The sequence below is a fragment of the Alexandromys fortis genome, unplaced genomic scaffold, assembly GCF_014885135.2.
Source record: "Alexandromys fortis isolate MF-2015 unplaced genomic scaffold, M_Fortis_MF-2015_v1.1 scaffold_176, whole genome shotgun sequence".
NCBI classification, from domain to species: Eukaryota; Metazoa; Chordata; class Mammalia; order Rodentia; family Cricetidae; genus Alexandromys; species Alexandromys fortis.
In genome coordinates this window covers 1,586,215-1,607,927 of record NW_026068070.1, presented here as the reverse complement: position 1 = coordinate 1,607,927, position 21,713 = coordinate 1,586,215, and the positions used below count along the sequence as shown (strand labels likewise).

Here is a 21,713-nt window from a genome sequence, read left to right as displayed (position 1 = left end):
AAACAATATGTTTGGAATTGAACTAAAAGAAATATATACTGCAGGGAAAAAAGGCAGAGCTTTATAACTAGCTTTTCTAAGCCATATTAGTCAACTTCTATTCTTTACTAGATCAACACAAAAGGTCTCAATCTACAAAATTCATGACAAAGGAGAAGCAGTTTTTTTTTTTAAGAGTAAATGATGGCCAATATCCTACCATACACTTCTTCAGCACAAAACTGAAATAGGGTCCCTTTATACTTATAGTTTGCTCCTTTTCCAATGCTCATATGACCAGCTCACTCATCTCTTATATAAAGCATTTTTCAAATTATATATCTATATTAGATCTATTTATGAGGGTTTTACTAACCTTGATGGAAGACATATATCTGAATTTTATTCTTTTATTCTTATATGAGCATTTTATTCTGGGTCAAACAATCAGTTCATTATCTATTTTATGTCTATTATAAATGCCAGACATAGTGAATAATCTGTTAGGTATTTTCCTATCTGATATTTGGTCTGTGAGTCCATTAACATGTTCAAGGTCAACCTGAAAACATTCCTGTTTCGTACTATGTATCACCTGATATGCTATCTTTGTATGCATTTATTCTGCAGGTAATCTTGCATCATGTGATGGGACTTTTTATAAATTTAACATTACAGGTCTGAGTATTTTTATGAAATATTTTCTTTGGAAAGGACCTGAGAAAATAGGTCATAAATTGCATATGGTGAGACTAGAGGCAACTTTATGACCCATTAAATAAATTAAAGCACACACAGAGAAAATATTAAATTATAATAATAATGCCCTTTTTCTGAAAAGCAGACTGCTTTCTGTAGAAAATATATTAAGCTAAAATTATTGATAACTTTCTCTGCTATTCCCGAATATCACAAATACAAATGCATAGTCAGGCACGCACTTCCTTGTAACTGACCTTAGGCTTTAACTAGTCCTCGCTTTTCTTCAAAAGACTCTACAGTGGATCATAATGAATTTGAACTACTTTACATTTGCCAGTAGAAATAAACCTGTAATCTACCTGTAGGGAGAAACACATTAATGCATGCCAGGCTGCCAGAGTGAAGACCGCATTTTTAAAACCACAGACAAGGAAGGCTTAACGTGACGGAGGATGTCCTCCAAAAATCTTAATCGTAAATTGCTTGGCTTCTAACTTTGTGGGGGGAAAAAAAGAACAAATTACTTTAAGAAAAATATGATAACTCTTCCCTGTGGCTCATTTATCCCCCTAATACTCTCCGGATCGGAGCATTAATGCACTCCTGAAAGAGCTCGGGATGATTTGAAACAGATTTGGAAAGCCAAATGTAAAAAGGCTAGATTCATGGTTATTCATGAAAGGTGGGAAATTCTCCCCCATTACAGTGTCCTAAACACTCAGAACATATGCATGGCAGTGCTGTGTGAGGCTAGCGAGCAGTTTATCTCACACGGCTAGTCGCCGGAGCAACTTCCACCCTGCCCAGTTATGTCTCCACTATCAGAAACAAACGGCTTGGCCACTAGGAGGGGAGAACATGAACAAGACCATGAATTATTGGAATATAGATGAATAAACATAGGAATTAGTTTATTGGTTGACAGGTATGTAGCTATTAAGTAGACTGGATAGGTAAATAGAATAGATGGGAACACTTATTTTTTTTTTAATCATTCTGATGAGCTTTGTAAAGACAAGTAATAGAACAAATGATCCAATAACAGGAGGTGACCAGTAAGAAGAACAGTCTGAAATGGGCATTTATTAAAGAATGATTCATGGCTACAGCTGTGGCCGTATTGTAAATGTCCCATTCTGTGAGACACATGTCCCTGCTAGTTCTATGGATGCATTTAGAGGGAGTGTCACAGGAAGGGAGCACCAGGACAGCTTGCTCTCTTTCTTAGTCTGCTATAAAAAGCTGTGCAACCACAGGCAAGTCACAGAGGTAAGCAATAATAATGACAAGATCACCCATAAACGCCTCATCAGGATGGAGGAATTACTACGTATGGAAGTCTTTTGAAGATGCTGAGTAGTCATTTTCTCTTTCATTCATAATATTGTTTTCCAATTATTCTCAAATTATTCTTTTAAAATTTTACTGCAAATTGACCGGTCACCTGCTATTAAATACAGATGCCTAAATCTATACATAACTCCATCATCCCCCTTGCATCCAGACAAATGGACTGTCATAAATAACATGAGCTTTCATTATCACTTTCATTTCAATGGGCAAACTACATTCTTGGGAGCCCATTGCCTTACACATAGGTCTTCCTTTAAGCAAACATAACCATTCCTCATTTCCTACCTCCTAAACAGGAAGGAAGGTAGCTATTTTCCTGCCGAGGAAACTGAGTGGTTACAGTGAAGAATCCGAGAGTCTACAAGTACACACACACAAAAGAATGAAACGAAATGAAAGCTGCCTACTTTGTAATTTCAGGTTGAAAGGGGAAAGGATATTTAAACTTGGCTGGCGTATGAACTCTAAAAGCTCATGCACTGAAACGAAGACTTAAAATTACTATTTCTGGTGCTGTTCACTTGTACATACGGAGCAATTCTGACTTAGAGCTCTGTGTAACTTTGCCAAACTTCATCCTTGGGCCCCACTTTTGAAATCATACTTGATGTTAGTTTCTATAGGATGATCATTCTAATTCATATGAAACTGTTTCTCTTTGCTCCATCTCTGGAATTTTGGTTAATTGAGGTGGAAAAAAAGTATCACTTAAAATCAAAAGTTGTAAAACATACTAAGGGGAAAAAACTACTAAAAAGTCAGCAGCTATATTTCTCCAATTGTTAGATGTGAGGTAAGCGCAACAGTGGAGTAGTCTCCCTGATATGCTTAAGAAATGTCTATAGCTAAGTCTCTGTATTTCTCCAACAAGAAAGGATGCTCTGGTTATGGTTACTGGTATCGTGAGGTTTTCCTCTCAGCTCTTACTGGGTAAGATGCACAAAATGCAACCCTGACCCATTTCCTCACAGCAGGTTTTCTTCTGGTGAAATAAACAAGAAGCTTCATTGGTGGAAGAAAAATACCAGCAAGCTAACTCCAGCCAGCACATAGGTGAGCCAGATTGCAAGCAGTTGCTCAACACAAGCCCTGCAAAGAAGGGCAAGGCTCAGCTACATTTTGGATAACATTCTACTTGGAGAAAAGCTGTGTAACCCCACCCACAAATTATTCCAGGCTCAAAAGGACCCAAAGAAATGTTTTTTTCTACTCATGGTAACAACAAGTATGATTTCTTAAAATTCTAGTCAGAAGTAAACACAGAGGGAACGCTCTAAGTATTAGCTTTATGTGATAAATGTTCATGAAACATTAGGCATTTGAAAAGGAATTATTTGGAATCAGCACTTTGAGGAAAAGTTTGATGTTTCACTGTGCACAATGCACTGGGCTAGGCACATGGGGAATATAAAAATGAACAGACATGGCCACTTCAAGGATCCTTCGATAATGCCATTTTGCCTATTAACTTTTTACCTCTGTTATATTTTCATAGATTTTGATGGGCTTTTACATCACAACAATCATGAAGTAATAGTTTGCTGTGATCAAGGCATCTAGAGCCTGGTGTTCTGTTCCTGCCCTTCTGATCATAACTGAGTCACTCAACCATTTTCAGTTTCAATATTCTCTTCCATGAAGCGGAAAATTGACCCAAGGATTCCCAAGGTTTCCAGTATTGGTCAAATGCTCTATTTAGGTGCCTTCCACAAGTTCTATAGTTCCAGTTTGTTATTGTTGTCCTCCACGACAGGATTCATATTTAAAATGTGTTCATCAGGGATGGTAGGGATCAGTAAATTTAACCTGATAGCATTTACTAAGAGAAGTTAGGGATTTCCTCCAATTTTCATTTGGACTCAGTATGAAGTCATCTATTTACTCAAGCATATGGAATTGGCCTGTTAAGATTTAGATATGATCACTGATTCTTCAGGAATTTAAATCATAACTAAAATTCAATAAGTTACAAATTCATAAATCATTTGGTCCAACATCTTAAGGGGATGTACATGTTCATGCTCTAGTGAACTATGGTGTGCAATCAACAGCCACCCCAGAGGCAATTCCAGACTGACAACCCATAGAACATATGTTTTGTTGACATAGACTTTCAGTAATTGTGCGAGAATGTAGCTTACACGGTAGTAACATAACAGAATAAAAAGTTGACAGAATTTCTCAGAACTTTATCCCTGAAAGTCTCTCTGACTTTCTATTAAGAAGGGACTAACTATATGAACTTGTATTTAGGTGGTAGCAACCTCCTCAGAGGACAGGCTAACCTACACTTTGTCCTGTGCCATATTCAGCAATGTAAGTGGAAATGCAAGGAAGAAAATTAACCAACAGCATCCATCTCCAGAGTTAACAATTAGGACCTCACCCACTGTGTCAGGAGCTTGGGCAATTCCCATAATACAGTCTGTACACTCGGAAACATTCTTGCAAACCCTGCTTACGATCTACTCAAAGCCGGTTGGCAATTACCCAGGGAAAGTGTTTCTTACAAGCCTTTACTAATGTCTATTATCATCTATAATCATCTCTCCAGGGCCGTCCTGGCTCCATTATAGCCAGATGCTGTCTATTTCTCCTTTCCTGTAATTAGGGACCATGATGATTCTCAGGGTCAAAATCCTCGATATTTGGAGGCAAATACCTGTCAAAATAAAGGTCTGGTGATTATAGGATCTACTGACCAACTAAGAATAGCTTTGTATCTATACACACACACAAGCTCAATTTTGCCTTGATGGTTTCTCATTCTATACAAGAGCCGAGAGACACAGGCGAACTGAGGGCTCTTAACACTGGGCTCCCACACTCAACAGGGGTGCTGCGTGATCAGAACTGAGTCTTCAACTTCATGGAGAAATGTTTTCATGGCAAGAATCTGACCTAGGGAAAAATACCTATCAGTCCCCGCAGAGGCCAAGATGCTGACTTCTTTTTTTTTTTTTTTAATTAATTTATTTATTTATTAAACATTTCTGTCTCTTCCCCACCGCCGCCTCCCCTTTCCCTCCCCCTCCCCCAACCAAGCCCCCCTCCCTCGTCAGCCCAAAAAGCAATCAGGGTTCTCTGCCCTGTGGGAAGTCCAAGTACCACCCACCTCCATCCAGGTCTAGTAAGGTGAGCATCCACGAAACTGCCTAGGCTCCCACAAAACCACTAGGTCCAGTAGAATCAAAAACCCGTTGCCATTGTTCTTGAGGTCTCAGTAGTCCTCCTTGTCCGCTATGTTCAGCGAGACCAGTTTTGACCCAGGCTTTTTCAGACCCAGGCCAGCTGGCCTTGGTGAGTTCCCGATCCCCATTGTCTCAGTGTATGGGTGCACCCCTCCCAGTCCTAAGTTCCTTGCTTGTGCTCTCTCTCCTTCTGCTCCTGATTTGGACCTTGAGATTTCAGTCCGGTGCTCCAATGTGGTTCTCTGTCTCTGTCTCCTTTCATCGCCTGATGAAGTTTAATATTCAGGAGAAATATTCAGGATTTTCTTTGGGTTCTCCTTCTTATTTAGCTTCTCTAAGAACCCAACTTATAGGTTCAATGCTGACTTCTTATAGCATCAAAGAAATGTGTTGGATTTGTTTTTGGATTTAGGAATCTGTTTTCTTAACGAAAGGGATCTATCTAGTAATGCTTATAAAGATTCTTTAATGTTTCTACTTCCCTCTGACTTGGATACAGATGGACATTTGGTCTTTAGATTAAGAGAGAAAACACACGGTGTTAGGGAACATTCTAGAGCTATTTGCGAAAGCCTGGTCTTCTTAATCCTTTACAGTACCTTCTGTAACTGCAGGGAGTTCCGCTTCTCTCTTCTCCCTGCACGTCCCTTAGCCTTCCTGATCTGAGACTGCAGCAAGTTCTCACGGAGCCAAGCTGTTTCTCTGCAAACCGTTCACTGCACACCACACCACCCTCGAGCTTGAATCCTTGAGTTATCCTAGGTCTTCCTCAGCCACCAGCTCCCTGGAAAGGGCTCCTGGTTTCCACCAATGTTGTACTTAAATCCATCATTCCCTTCAAACTTATCATTTTCACTTTATTGTACAATTATAAGGTAAAGAGCAAAAGAAATTTCAGGGCTCGAGTATAGGTATATGGAGGGCAAAATAGTTCCCAAAAGCCCATATGGTCAGTGCAACTCTTTATAAAAATTAAATGTGATGATTATGAAATTTAGATAAGAAAGTGAAACTTCTAGATAATCGTTTTCTTGTTCCTGGAAAATTAATCATGTTCTTCTAAACTCTTAATCATCACAGATATACAATTTCTTTCCATGTTTGCTTCCTAAAAACCTCATAAAACCCCCAGACGTCATTTCAAAGCCAACACTCCCATTTTACAGTTGAGGAATCTGAGAGTCGACTCCGACAAGATGAATACTTTATGGATCTTCCAAGTGGCATAAAGTATAACTCAGAGGTAAAGATAACTTTGAAATGTACGAGAAACAAATGCCGGGAACAGTCTCTCTGAAGAGTTATTTAGACACATTTTCTTCTAGGCCCTGGAAACAGATCAAAATGATGGTTCTTATTTTCTGTGGAGCTCTATCCAAGTAGACCAGGATGCAGTGTGGTAGTTGTGTGTTAGAAACTATTTTTAAATAAGACCCTGGAGAAAATGACCTTAGTATACAGGGTAAATGTATAATGGTAAAGAAGGTTTTAGCTAAGAAAACGAGACAGGGTGATGATGAAGGCAGAGGGTAAAATAATCTAAGGATGGAGGTGTGAGAAAGCATGCATCTTGGAAAGAAGATTTTCCCAGGCAGTTCTTTTTTCATTTCTTTCTTCTCTTAGCTTAATAGGAAGAAAACATATGTTTGGCCAAGTCATGCATGGCCAGTTCATAACCCTTAATTTTAGGTTCACTGACTCTGGCTTCATGTGAAATGATTGTTTCATTTTTCCTAGGAACTTCTGAACCCCATGATTGATTGATTGATTGATGACTGACTGATTTCGAAGGCCTCTTCTACTGAGGCACAGGGCAAATAAAAATCAAACCAAAACAAATAAAAACTTTTCTCAAGAACATGCATTAAGCAATGATTTTTACCTCTCAAGTTTTTAGGCCTAAATAATTGCCTTTGGAAACTCATTGGCCTAGTTGTTAGAAACAGAAATGAGTCTCTCAAGAAAAGGAAGGGGTGGGATTGCCACTCTTGGCTAGCATCCAGTCTTGTGACCAGAACAACAGAGGAGACCTTGATTCTAATCTTGCTGCTGGTACCTGACAGAAGAGGAGGTAATAAACGTTAAAACAACAAAACCCACAACTCTCAAAAACGTGTTCCATTTATCCTCTTGGTGAAGTGCTCCATGAACGACTCAGAACACATGTAAAAACACTTTTAGTCCTTAAAATAAAGATCATATAGATGCACGGGTTTTGGCTGTGAGGGATCATGACTATTTTCTACATTATTTAATTTTCTCTGTGGATAAAAATACATAGGTTTTGGCACTGATTGCAGTTCCGCTCTTATAATTGCCTTTTAGTTCCAATTAGCTTGCAAAATTCCCTCAGTGGCCTATTCGGGTATTCATAAATGACAATGCAGCAAATAAAGCCCCTGATCTAGGACACAGGGTCCTCACTGCTTTAAGATCTTTTAAACTAAGAGGAAAACACACAGGGAGCACTCACTCTATTGTAATGGAAATTGTAGACGGTACATTTGTTTGCCCACCCTCTCCTCCATCCCTCCCCTGCCCCTCCCTCCATCTGCTTTCTGAAAATATAATCTGTATATTTTCTATGAAAACACTTCTCCCATGAGAAAGCCACTCCAGCATGAGAGATTCTCTGTCTTCCCATACAATATCACTTAAAAGCAACAGGTTCGCTGTCAGCGGTCAGATGGTGTGAAGAGAATTGTTCGGTATGTTCTTAGAAAACAGTCGCGCCTTACACCTGCGCCATGAAATGCAACCCTAAACGGCAATTTCCTACTTGCTATTCATGTCATTTGAAGACAATTTCATATAGCTTTCAAGGAAAAGAAAAGACAAAGAAAGGAAGAAGACGCTGCCAAAACGAATCCCTTAGAAGGAAAGACAGAACACAGTGCCTTTCCGCAGCTCAATTGACAAGCCATTGTTTGAAAGAACTCACAATGAGAATGAAGAGAGCCCACTTACTCCAACAGAAATTACTGCAGGGATAATAACAGTGTAGAGGAGACTAATATCTGCTCAAAGAAAGAGAGTCCCTGATACGTCCTGAAGGGTAATTTGTGTGCTCTGGGCATGGTGTGTGTGGAAAACACGACAGTCTACAGTACACTCTGACTTTCTGAATTAATGAGTAAAGTGACTCGCTTGAAAGAGAAAGCAGCTTAGAAAGCAAAATTTCTTGAAAATGTACAACTAGACCAAAGCTCGTAACTAGCACAAAAGTCCTTTGAAAGATTCAAATGCAAATTCATTTGTGGTAAGTGCTTCAAATTTTAATCTACAAGCTAACCTCTGTGTGTGTGTGTGTTTTAAAATAGGATTTATGAAAACCTCTTAGCAAAAAATAAGTCAAAATAATGCATCCTCTGTCTTGATCATTTGGATTAGAAACTGGTGGCATTGTTTCTGATCCTTCCAATATGAAACACAGAGTGAATTAAACTCTGTAGGCAATGTGTATGTACTTGAATGGATGACTAAATAGACAGATGGACAGACTGATAGACCTGTCTGGATGGTTGGATACTGTTTAGTGACTGCATTATGATGTCACTGATATACTTTTCAGTGATCATCGTCACCCCACTTTTCATGTAATAAAGCTAAAGCACTCAGACTTGCCTGTTTAAGGCCATCACACCGGCAGGCAACAGCCAGTAAAACTCAGCAAAGGGATCTCCGATTTCTAAGTGCTAGCATAGGAAAACACTTCACTTGCTTATCTGGTGCTAATTATGCATAATCTCAAACAAAATGGGACAAGGTCCAAGAAGAGGTGTGTGAAACTGTATTCTTGAAGCAATTAAAAAAATAGAATCCCTTAGAGGAACACACATATTGAAGGATGCAAACTACAAAGTATGTGTTTTCTTTGAGCCTGAAAATGATCAAGATATGTACATGGAGACCCTGTACACATACCTGCACACACAGAACTTTAAAAAAACTCAACCAAAATATTCTTTATATCTTAGAACCAATGAGGAGTAAATATGCTAATGTGTTTTTTTAAAAGTAAAGCATGACATTAAACTGGCCAGTTTTCTACTATGAACCTTCCAAATGTCCAATCTGTGAAACAAAAGTTATTTAATCATGACAGCCTCCTTGAGGACTTTGTAGCATCTTTAATCAATTTTTTTAAATACAGAAAACAAATATTTCAAGTTCATGTTTGGGGAAGCATATCTTTATGAAATGTTAATAATTTGAAACCAGTCCCTTTATTTAGTTTCGATCCTAGCCAAAAATTTGAGTTCATTGGAACACCTTTGGGTCTTGGCAATGTTTCATAGGTTGGTTTTGACTCAATGAGCTTATGAAAAGCTGGAGATAATACCATAATTACCATGGAATCATACCAGGTTGATCATCTACTCAGTGGCTCAAATAAGATTTATTTGGGGCTTAATATAAAGCCTGGATTCAAACCAAGCCCATTGTACCCTAATCTTTAAAAACAGGGTTGTATTCTGGTGTTATAAAGCACCCCACAGGTGCTTTTAATCAGTGTTAGGAACACAGCTCTGGTCTGTCCACCTTCTGTGACACCTAAAATGAAGTAACTCAAAGACCTTGCTAAAGTAACTGAAAGCCCTTACTCCAGCCATATAGCTATTCGGTCACATGTGAATGACTTCCCTCTAGGATGCCTCACTCTGCTACTGTTCCTCCCAGTAAGTCCAGCTAAATAGCCCTTAAGTGACTTATCGGTACTCCTCAGACAAAACTGGCATATGTTGTATCTAAGTCAGAAAAGCTAGGGGAATTTTTCAGATGTGTCTGATAGGATAAACCTATCCCTAGTTGGTAGGAAGCATGAAAGATGCCTCTAAAATTTTGGGAGACCTAATGTCACACCAATGAGGGTTCATACTGGGAGTGTGAGGGGATCAGAGAAGTTCAGAGCTAGTACTCAGTGCATAAATGCTGCCCGGAATAAATGTGCTAACTGTTCGCTGTTCTAGGCGTTAACCACTCTTCCTAACCATTATGTCTGCATCCCACTAAGGAACCATCATAGACAAATTTTGTCATTTAGCGCTTCTCCCCATTTATCTCGTGACTCTCTTTGAGTATTCCCAATGCCTTTTTAGCACCACACCAGAAAAATTTTCACAATCCAGGCAACTAAAGAGGAAGTGACAATTAATAACAATTTTCTTTTTGTCTAGAAAGAATAGAAGGCAGCACAATTTAGTAAAAAGAGGATGAAGTCATCTGGAACCGAGCGTGAATGGTCCTGCTTTCAAGTATGCTGTAGGAAATGAAGTAAAGCATAAATGTAAATCTGCAAACATTATGAAAAATATTGAAAGCATCGCTTAAACCTACCGTGCTGCAAAAAAATAGTGAATACAATTTTAAAAGGTACAATTAAGTTTTATGTATCTAAGGCATCAGAAAAACAGGGAACAGAGAGCTTGCTTAGGAAAACATGATGTGTATAATCCTCTCTTCAACAGAGTGAAATGTCTGTGGGCACACACTGTGCAGGCTTCTAGGAGGCCTGCTGAGCCTTCCCCAGGATCTCCACTGTGGTCTCAAGCACACCACTGTTCAGGCACCACTTATGTGCCCCGATAGCTCCAATATTTTGTGCTTACCTTCACTATCTTCTATTGATGTCTCCAGAATGAGACATTGACTGGCTTTTAGCATCCTCAAGGACGGCTTACCAAGCGAGTTTATTATTAGCACTGCTCAGACAAGCCCCACAGTGTTTTCTGCCTGTGGTTCACTGTTACCTGAGTGTTCTATAGAGTGTTCTCTCTCTGTCTCTGTCTCTGTCTCTCTCTGTCTCTCTCTCTCTCTCTCTCTCTCTCTCTCTCTCTCTCTCTCTCTCTCTCTGTATTCAATTAGCATAGTCTCCTCTCCTGTATCTGAGATCCATGCTTAAAACAATGCAAAGCATCAGAAGTAACTGCACCTGCTCTGGGTATAACTTAAGGTCAGACAGCTCCTGCTTTTCCATTCCCAGGAGGCAGCTGCAACATGCAAAGTCTGATCCTGAAACTACGAGAGTGAAGAGAAGTCTACAAAGTTCCCGAGGAGGAGTCTGTGGTTGACAGCCTCCACAAAGTTCCTGAGAGGTCCAGTCCCAAGTGTCCATCCTGGGATTCTAGTCACTGCAGGCCCTCGGCTGTGCAGTATCATGTCAGTACCACCTAAGGCAGAAGAGCCATCTTACTAACCTACAACATTTTGAGAACCCACAAGGCGTTACTTAGTGTAAATAGACTGGAAAATTGTCAGGGACTTCATAAAACTGGAAAAAAAAAGCCCATTTCAATCAGCATAAGGAATCTTGCAGCACTAACCATTACGTCATAAAGTGTGTTGGGGCAGCATGAGCTCCTTCAGAGGTGAGAGGACCTCAGAAGACACGGCACAGCACGAAAGTTAAGGGCTTAGACTCAGGGACAAGAATTTCTAGGTTTTATTCCCAGTTCTGCCCAGTACCTATGCAACTTTGGGCAAATTACTCAACTTCTCAGTGGTTCTGCCTGCTTATATTTAAAATAAAGACTAAAACAGAAATTATTTTTTCCATAATGTTTGTTACTAATATATGAGTTAATATATGTAAAATGCACTTATAAATCAACCTTGTGTCCAAAAACTGTAAATAAACATGAGCTGTTTGTACTTTTTTCTCACTATTATAAGGAATGCCAAGTTTTGTCTGACAATTGGGATGAAAGTAAGAAGGTAGACAGGATAAGAAAGCTAATGCAGGTGGGGCTTTTAGTGAGATGCCATAAAGTAGCAGGTATAAGCACATGGGGATTGTTCCAGTTTCCTTCACATTGCTGAGATAAATGTGATAAAATGTCCAGTCAAGCAACTTTGGAATTTCAGTTTACAATTATAGGTTACAGTCTATCATTGTAGGAAACTCAACATGGAAACTTCAAAGAACTAATCATATCACATTCACACCCAAGAGCAGTGAGAAACCAACATAGGCATGCTCACTTATTTGCTTGTATTGAACAACTTGACTTGTCCACTTTTAGAGTTCAGGAACCCCTCACTAGGGAATGGTGCTTCCTACAGTGGCTGGGTTTTATATACCAACTGACTTAATCAAGACAGTTCCCTAATGACATACCCACAGGCTAACTCACTGTAGCTTATCCCTTATGGAGGCTCTCTTCCTAGGTGACTCTATACTGCATTAAGTTGACAATTAAAGGTAGTCATCACAGGGATGATGAGGGGCACATTAAGAGAACAATGAGATAAGAAGTCAGAAAACTAGCAAGGCTGAAGCACTGATTCTGTGGTTCATAAATGCCTACGTTAGGGAAAAGAAACAGGAACACTGTGTGGCCAGAAGAAGAACACCGAAAGACATTAATAAACTCTTGAATCATATCTGAATTTTGCAGGAGTATGGAAGATGTCTATGTTAAACAAATTCTACAAGTGAGAATAGAAATTAAAGAAAACTCCAGATGTCACATGACACGAAAGTCAGGGCAAGTGTCGTACTCTGAGCAGAAATTTTACAATGGAGATGAAGAAATACTTTGAAGGTCATTTAGAAGCTAAAGAAGGAAAAACTGATGACCAAGAGATATACATAAGAGAGTGAGAGGGAAGACAGAATCTACAAAAATGTCAGACTTGAGTGTCGGAGGTAGGTAAGTTGGGTGTTTGTAGAACCGTAAGGATATATAATATTTAAGCAATATAAACAGTTATTTTTTTACTTAAATGATATTCCACTGCTTATAAAGAGAACATGCATGCTTTGTATGCCCACACAGAGTGTTTATCAAGATTTATCATTTTATGGGCCATAAAATAAAGCTTAACTAATTTAGAATTATCAAATCATACAATCTATATTCTCTTGTGAAATGAAATTAGAAATTGAGAACATACTAAAGATAACTGTGTAACCTGACTTTAACACCATGTAATACATACATAAAGAGAAAAATCACAAGTTGCTATTACCCTGAATAATTTTTATATTTTTATATACCAATGGGGACAATCAACATCTTTTAAGCAAAGACATTAAGAACATTTGGAAAAATCCCTTAATACCAGTAAATAGTCTCTTTTCTAAAATCCCAGAAGAAGAAATGAAAACATTCTGAGCCTACTAAAAGTAAAATGAAGTAGATCAGAGCCTAGGGAGGCAGTAGAAGTAGTGTTTAGAACTTACAGGACTATCCGCCTGTTAGAAAAGGAAAGCAAAATAAAATACACAAATCATAAATAAATGTGTTACCCTAAGAGCCTAAAAACAAAACTCTCAAACTGTTAACTAAACCCAAAGTAAGAGAAGAAAATAAGAATAATTCCAGGAGCAGCAAACTATAGTATGGTGTGTGTGTGTGTGTGTGTGTGTGTGTGTGTGTGTGTGAGAGAGAGAGAGAGAGAGAGAGAGAGAGAGAGAGAGAGAGAGAGAGAAACCATTGCCTACTTCTATGTTGAGACCAGTAGACATCATAGTCAATTTGTCAGACTTAACCAACAGAGCATCCAAGGAGAAAAGAATGGAGCTAGAAAGAAGAATAATGGCGCGGTGTCACCACTACAGACTCGAGATGCTAAATCAACACTTAATATTATAACCATCAGGCCGTTAAATTTAATGACAGATAAAATGTACAGATTCTTATAAAAAAGACCAGCTATCTTATCTCACTGAAGAAAAATCAGATAAGGGCTGTCAGCTTCTTACTCATAAAGAAATTTACTTTGCACTTTAAATAAAATGTCCTACAGCCCAGGTAACATCATACTCAGTAGTAAAGAACTTGATGCTTTCCCTCAGATCAGAAATACAGCCATCATACACTTATCATCACTTGCACCTAACACCTTACAGATATTATAGCCATTGCTACAGTGTAAGAAAAAGAACTTAAAGGCATCTAGACTGGAAAGGATGAAGCAAACATAGTCGTTTATATAAAACCTCTGATAGGGTAGGATAAAGAAAACTCTAAGCCTAACTGAGAATAAGGGTAGTTACAGGATAGAAACTCAATACAGAGAACAGTAACTGTGGGCTAGAGAGGTGGCCCAGGGGGTAAGAACACTTATTGCACAGGCATGAGGACGTGAGCTCAAATACTATGAACCCATATAGCAAGCAGAGCATGGTCATGTACACCTGTAACCACAGCACTGTGGGAGGAGGAGACAAGTGTCTCACTAGCTGCTAGCTGAGTGCCAGGTCCACTGAAAGACCCTGTCTCAGGAGACTAAAGCAGCAGGTGATAGAGCAGGATACGGGTTGTTTTCCTATGGCCTCCATTGGAATGAAGTGAAAGCCAGAAGAACAGCATCAATAAATATAAAACATGCTTGAGATGGGGGAATGTGTATATAACCTTGAGCATAGTGATCTCACCCCACACACGCACATCAAAAGTTATCAAATCATACACTTCAAATATGTATGGTTTATCATAAACCTCAAAGCTCTTGTTTTTCCTAAGTGGCACTATTGATACGAGTTAGGTATAGACCTTTTAGGGTTCCAGGCGGTGATTAGAACAAAAACAGACAGGACTGAGCACAGCCTGCTTCCCCAATGAGTGGGTGGAAGAGACAGAGGGTGAGGGAATGAGGGAACCCAAAAGAACAAATGAGACCAAGTGTTGAGTTACATATTTTGAAATATGAGGAAAGTGCACACAGAAACATGCTATAGAAGAGATGCCATTGGACAAAGTTAATAATTTATGACACAATCCCAGAGAACTTAGACAACAATGAGGACACTAAGAGAGACATACATGGATCAAATCTACATGGGAAGTAGAAAAAGACAAGATCCCCTCAGTAAATTGAAAGCATGGGGACCTTGGGGGAGGGTTGATGAGGAGAGAGGCAGGAAGGGGAGCAGAGAAAAATTTAGAGCTCAATAAAAATCAATAAAAAAAAGAAAGAAAATTTAGGACAGAAAATTCAAACAGAAAGGAGTCTTGAATAAGGGGATCTTGTGGGTACAAATGAAGCTGTTTTGTGTTTAGGTGGAAGGATTTAAGAGTTGAAATATTTAACATTTTCTCTTCCTATTCGGGGAAGAATGATAAATGAGAGGAAAAATATTTGGGAAAAATGTTGGGATTTCGGGAAAGCCATTGGCAGCAGCAGGTGCAAGGATGGAGGCAGTAAGTGTTAGGTCTAGGAGCACTCTGAAGTGACAAGCGAAGAGTGGAACAGTTCAAATAAATAAGAGAGATGCCATTTTCATGTGCACAGTGAGAAAGTTTGTCCCATGGTCCTTCTCTGCGTCCTTTTCCTTTGGCCATGAACAAATTTCATTCACATGCCATCCTTCCTACTTAATGTCAACCCCTCCCCCGTTATCCTCAACTACAGCAGATAGTTAACACGTTCTTCAACTTTATTGGTAAATATTTCTATGCATATAGACAACACAGGCCCTCTTAACAAACCACAACATTCTGTTAGCCAGCTATATGAAATCTTAACTCTATACCATGTTTTTCCTCAACAAAAATACCTAAATCAGAGGTAGGCCTCTTAGCAAAGAGAGGTTTTCATCACCAGAAAATATCAACAAAATCAATTACTTATTACATTTCATATATTTTTTAATAATGCCAAGAGAGTCTCTAAAATTTTTCAGGTACCATGTGTGGGTATGCAAACAGTCAAACAGGGCCCCACATGGCCACTGGCAAGTTAGTCAGGTACCTTCCATGGATTGAACTCTTAATATATGAAAGTTATGCATGCTGGATCATACCCACAGGTACTAGGTTTGGGAAAACGTTCCAGCCAAGTATGAATTTTTAATAAAAATGGTAATTATGACTCACAGCACTGACACTGTTTCTCTTTAGTGTTATAACACTCATGGCCAACATGGGGGAGGTTTAATAAATAACCCTACCAACACATGTAAGGTTTCCGAAGGTGAAATGTACAATCAGCTTTTAAAGGCAAGAGTTTGATTTTGTATTCAATATAGTCAATCACCCTTTAGAACAGAATGGTTATCGTCTGAGTAGTACCTGCCAAAATGCACTGTGTGCATCGCCTCTCAGCAGTTCCACAGTGTCTCCCGCCTGGATATGCAATGGTGGTCCTTCGTGGAGAGCTGGGGGTGGGGTCCCAGTGTAGCTCCTAATGACTTGCATCTTTGGCAAACCTGAAAAAAAACCACACTGTTTGCAATGGAAAAAGCAATGATGTGTGGAGGGTACAGGTGCGTTGAAGAAAGGAAAAGTAAAGTCCACTATTAGCATTAAAGTGTTTCCTTCTGCCAGCTTCAGGGAAACATCCGAAGTACCACAGATGGAATACTTCTCAACTTCCTCATCGCCTGAGATAATGCGAGAATAAGACACATGCTTATCCCCCTGGTCCTTCATATACCTTTCCTTCCCTCACTGCCAGTCTCTTTTCAGCTGAAAATGTTTCTCTTTGAGCTGATGCCTGCTTCATAAAAAACATACCACGTTTTGGAAAAGAATCAATTTTTTCATCAGCTCTACCCTTTCTGCCTATTACTTTTCTCTTGGGCACTGGCTGATTTCATCACTAAGGAGGCTCACCCTTTCTATGTATGTATGGCACTGCCCAGTAGAAGGCTCCTATCTTAAGGTTATCTTTGTAATTCAAAAGAAAAAAAAAGGGTGATGGATGTGTGACTGCAATTCTTGAGACATTTATATGGAGAAAGTCTCTGGGCTCAAATTCAGGCTTGCGAAACAGAGCCAACCAATGGAACATGTCTAAGCCAATAGCATCAGCGATATTAAAAACACAGACCCATCCCTGTCTTGCATTTCCTTCCATGGGCAATGAGGGCCTTGGTTCAATATTTCATTTCAGAGAGCAGGCAGCTTCAATTATACAGGGGGCTATTTGCACCCAGTGCTGCCCACAAATGTACAACCTCAGTCACTTTTCATTTACAGATGCTGCTGCTCCCTTCTAATAGAGAAATCATTCATAAACATCACCATCTCGTACCATTTGGGGGCATGCACTCTTAATTATTATACTTGAGGAGTGTTTTTCCAATGACTGGGGTGACGTGGTAGAAGCACTGTACTCAGTATATGGAGGACCAGTGACTGTCGTTTGGTTCTGGATATACCAGATACTTCCAAAAGGCTACATGGAATGTTCCAGCAAAGACTTTATAGAGATCTCAAAACCCTTCTCAATTATTACCTACTCCCCACCAAGAACAGGCGAGTTGCTATAAATGAAGCAAAACAAAAGTGTTACTCAATGTATTCTTGTCATTCCGGTCAGGGCAAGGTAGAGCCTGAAATTCGCTTCCCCTCCACTACAGCTCAGTTGCTATGGCTTTAAAGGAACAATATAAGTTGCTACATCTCCCCTTTGCTTTAGGGCCACAGAACCCCTGGAGGGATGGTGACTTTAATTCTACTTTAATTTTCCATGGCTAGCTTCCCTTCTGGATATTATAAGGGTAGCACCCTAATACAAACAACAGACTTTATTATCTTTTCCCCAAGCAGCACCCCAAGTGAGTTCTCAGGGCAGAACACTCATCGGACTTGCTTTTCATACGCTAAACGCCTGGAGTACAGAGAGAGCTTATTCTATAGTCTATTAGCTTGCTACTACGGCACCTCCCACATACAAATCCAATGTGAAAAAATGCAGGCTGTGAAACAGGATTTAGGAGAACGTAGAATTCTTACTCTGCAGTCGGGGCTGCACAATGGGTCTTCCCACCTTTAGGCTCTGATTTGTACTTTGTCTGTTTTAATTTTGAATCATCAATGCTTTGAAAATATCCAGTTTGGTAAATTCCCTGTGCAGTTTTGATTTTCTACCACTTAAAAAATATGCTAAAGGCAAGAAAGACTAGTTTTTAAGCCTGAAATAACTCATGTGACATTAAATAGCAAGGCCATTGGAGAGCTGTGACCTTCACTGTAGCTGTCTACGTGACCCCTGATGATAATGAGAGTTCTCTGATTGTCAACATGCCCAAGATAGACATTCTCAAGAAGAAAAGATGAAAAATAAATAGATACTTATAGCTATTTATAGAAAAACATTAACTTTGATGGCAGTTCACTACTTAAGTATATGTTTGAGATTATAATATAAAAAAATTCCAGTTAGGATACAAAGCTATGAGAAGTCAGGTCCAGAGTGATGCTGCCTCGAGTCTATTTATATAGATTGGACTGCCATAATACACATAAAATAATAACACCTAAAATGGAAAAGAATACATAGATAAACATGGACAGATGAAGAAAAATGCTCTATGTTGCAAAGTAGTTATGAGGAAAGCATGGTGATACTTGTTCCCCTTTTATACCAGCTCCTCTCTTTTTAGCTATTACTTTCCTAAGGGCAGCTGATCTAACTGCACACTAACAGAGACAAGTTGCTCAGCCTGTTCCCAAAATAAAAATGTGTTCAGTTGGCCAGATGAAGGTTCAGCCATGTCATATTCAAAAGTATGTTGTAACAAGTCTCGATTTAGTTACAAACCAACTGGCAAGTGCAGGGTTCTTCAACCGGCAAGCTTTATCCTTGGGAATTAATTGTAACCTTATGATATAATAGAATTTACATATTTTGTCCTCTCCAAAATAATCTGTGGCTATTTGTTTCTAATGGGTTAATACTTCCCATTTGACCACTGTCTGTTGTCAGAGCCACGGAACTGCAGAGATCAAAGGATAAAAGAATGAAACGGGGGGGGGGGGCAATTGATGAGATGAAAATGCTCACACTGCCTTTGCAGGCTTTCAACACTGGTGGGGAGAATGGGTACTTCCCAAAAGACCCCATTCTCCCCCCGCCCCTCCCCCAAAAAAAAGAAAAAAGAAGGCCCAGCAACATTGCATGAACATAATCACAGTAATTGAAATTAAAATCTTACTAGAAAGAAAAGGAGGAATAGGTTAAATCTTCCCATCAGCACTCCGCTATCAGTTTGATACTTAGCACAACCTACTACCACAGCAGGCATTGCACTCCATAAATGAGATCAAGAGAGGAGAGTGAGTTACATTTACGGATGTTTGCCCTGGGAACAGGCATTTGCTGTTGATTTAGTAGGAGGTCCTTCTCTCCTACCTAGAGCCTGCCAGACAGGTTCTAAACTCTTTTGAAAACTGACCAGGACAGAACAAGCCTGCTCGTCTCCATGGCAACTCAGTCGCTGTGCAGGATCCAGTTTATCATTTGTCTCACTAAAAGATTCTCTCCCAGTGTGGCCTGTCTCCATTGACCTGCCTCCCTCCATCTGGATTACTCCGGAGAGAGCAAATCCCTCTTTTATAGATCAGCCTTTCAAAAACTCTTCAAGAAAATCCCCACGTTCTAACATAAAATAAAGATTATATTTTCCTTCGGCGGACTACACATCAGGGGCTGCTGAAATACAAAGACAAAACAAACAAAAAAACAAACAAACAGAACATGAACCATCGAAGCAGAAACAGAATTTTCCTCATTGCTAATAATCAGAAACAAATAGTTGATGCTTCTCTTTGAAGATGACCAGAACCATACATTGCATTACATTTAAATCAACAGCTCGCTCAGCAAAGCTCCTGCCCTGAGATTCAGAGCTACCTGCTCTCTGTCTGCTCTAGGACTATTAAAAATGGAAATGCTCGTGCTAGCCCAGGGCTGCTCATCAAGGCCTGAGGAATTCATCCTGCGACTGCCCTCGGGCACGAACAGCAAACTAACCACATGCTATTTTAATAACTGCATTTGGACCATCTTGGAACTTCCCCGAACGTTATAGAATTATCTCTATCTAAGGGAATGTTGTGAAATAGCTTAGCCAAAGTTAGACTCCCCACCGAATGTTTATTTTGACTTGCTTCGCTCCCTACAACAAATTATTACATAACAAATATGTAATACCTTAAATATTTAACCCGTGGCAAATTTTTCTCTTTAAGTTTCAACACACTGGTAATTGTGTTTGAGTTTATGCTGAAAGAAAAGATCCCAACCCATCCTTATGAATCCAGCACATTAAAGAAATGGCGTCATTACAATGACCAAACTCCTGTGACATCCATAAAGTTCTGGTTAAACAGAACACGTGTAAGGACATACAACACTAAAGTTACAAACATAACATCGACAACAACAAAAGACAAGCGCTTTTAAAGGAGAACCTGAAACTTTCCAAAACTGATTTCAGTACCGTTAGGAATGACACACACCAAGACCTCTAAACACTTTTTTAACATGTTAATTCTCAGGAGAATATTAGAAACTTGGCCAGGTTAAAAACTATTTCCCTGGCAATTTTCACTTAAACCCATAAACATTAGTGAAAGCAACAGTATCCGTCTGCACTGTGTCCTCTAAAGAGGGAGAAGTGGTGGCTCTAATACAGATTACTATCTAGTCACCATGCTGAGGTCCCTGCCCCGACGCAATGGGCCACCACAGGCTGCTAACTTAGAGAAGGAGGATGCCTAGTGAACAAACAGGCTGTCAGTAATGAGCTAGCCTTTCACCCCTGGGTCTTGATTTAAAATATAAACACAGCCACATTAAAATATAATTAGTCCTACAAGATGTCAGAGGATGTGCTTGGTTTATCCTAGGAAGATGATCACAGGCATAACTAATTCACTCATTCTTGTAGTGTTGTGAGTACTCCACAGTGCGGCACACAGAACAAGAACAAGATTCCCGCCCTCACCAGCCTGTGGTTCAACTTCGGAACACACAGGCGGCAGAATATAGAAACAACCGTAACTAGGTCATGGATTCCCTTACAGGGGGACGTCTAAAGAATTTTAAAATTACTATCCACAGGATTTTTAGGAAAAAAAATTTAGTTTAGTTAAGTCTTGGGTAGGATCCTGAGAAATGTGTTTTATCATTTACTATTAGTCTTAGCTGGGGCTTCCAAATTTTGGGCAGGCTTTGAAATCTCCTCTTGCAGATACATGTCTGAAGCCCATGACCAGCGTTCACTGTGAGGAAACTTGCGCTTGAGACAACCACAGAGCCGTAATTAGTGCTGGCAGCACTCCAACAAGTCTCTTTAAGCAACACACAGGGCGCTGGAAATGGTCCAGTGGGGAAGAAAGTTCGCAGTGCACGCGAGGACCTGTATTTGGATCCCAAGCATCCATGTGAAAACACTGGGCAGGGTCGTGAACCTGTAACAACAGCCCAGGAGTTTGGGGGTAGACAGGGGGATCACTGGGAGTTGTTAGATACTCAGGGTCAGTGAGAGATCCTCTCTCAAGAGAATCCAGAAGACTGGTGAAGTGGAGCTCACTTGTTATCCTCCTCCCTTGACCTCCAACCACTCACCCTCCACATGCACAAACACACACACACAAACAACAGAGAGAGAGAGAGAGAGAGAGAGAGAGAGAGAGAGAGAGAGAGAGAGAGAGAGGAAACATCCACACAAAGTTCATTATCAGCTCATTGCCATCTGGGACCCCCTGAAACAATCTTCGCATCAGGCTCTATAGGACTAGGCTGGGTGGG

General features: G+C 39.8%; 1 protein-coding gene across 3 annotated transcripts in view; it reads right to left on the bottom strand.

The window, feature by feature from the left end:
* Vav3 (vav guanine nucleotide exchange factor 3) overlaps nt 1-21,713 on the bottom strand; it is a 303,685-nt gene that overhangs the window by 39,899 nt on the left and 242,073 nt on the right. For all 3 annotated transcript variants that reach the window (XM_050120991.1, XM_050120990.1, XM_050120989.1), the window contains one exon: nt 16,244-16,380. In XM_050120991.1, coding sequence (XP_049976948.1) covers nt 16,244-16,380 — 137 coding nt within the window. The remainder of the gene's footprint in view (nt 1-16,243; nt 16,381-21,713) is intronic.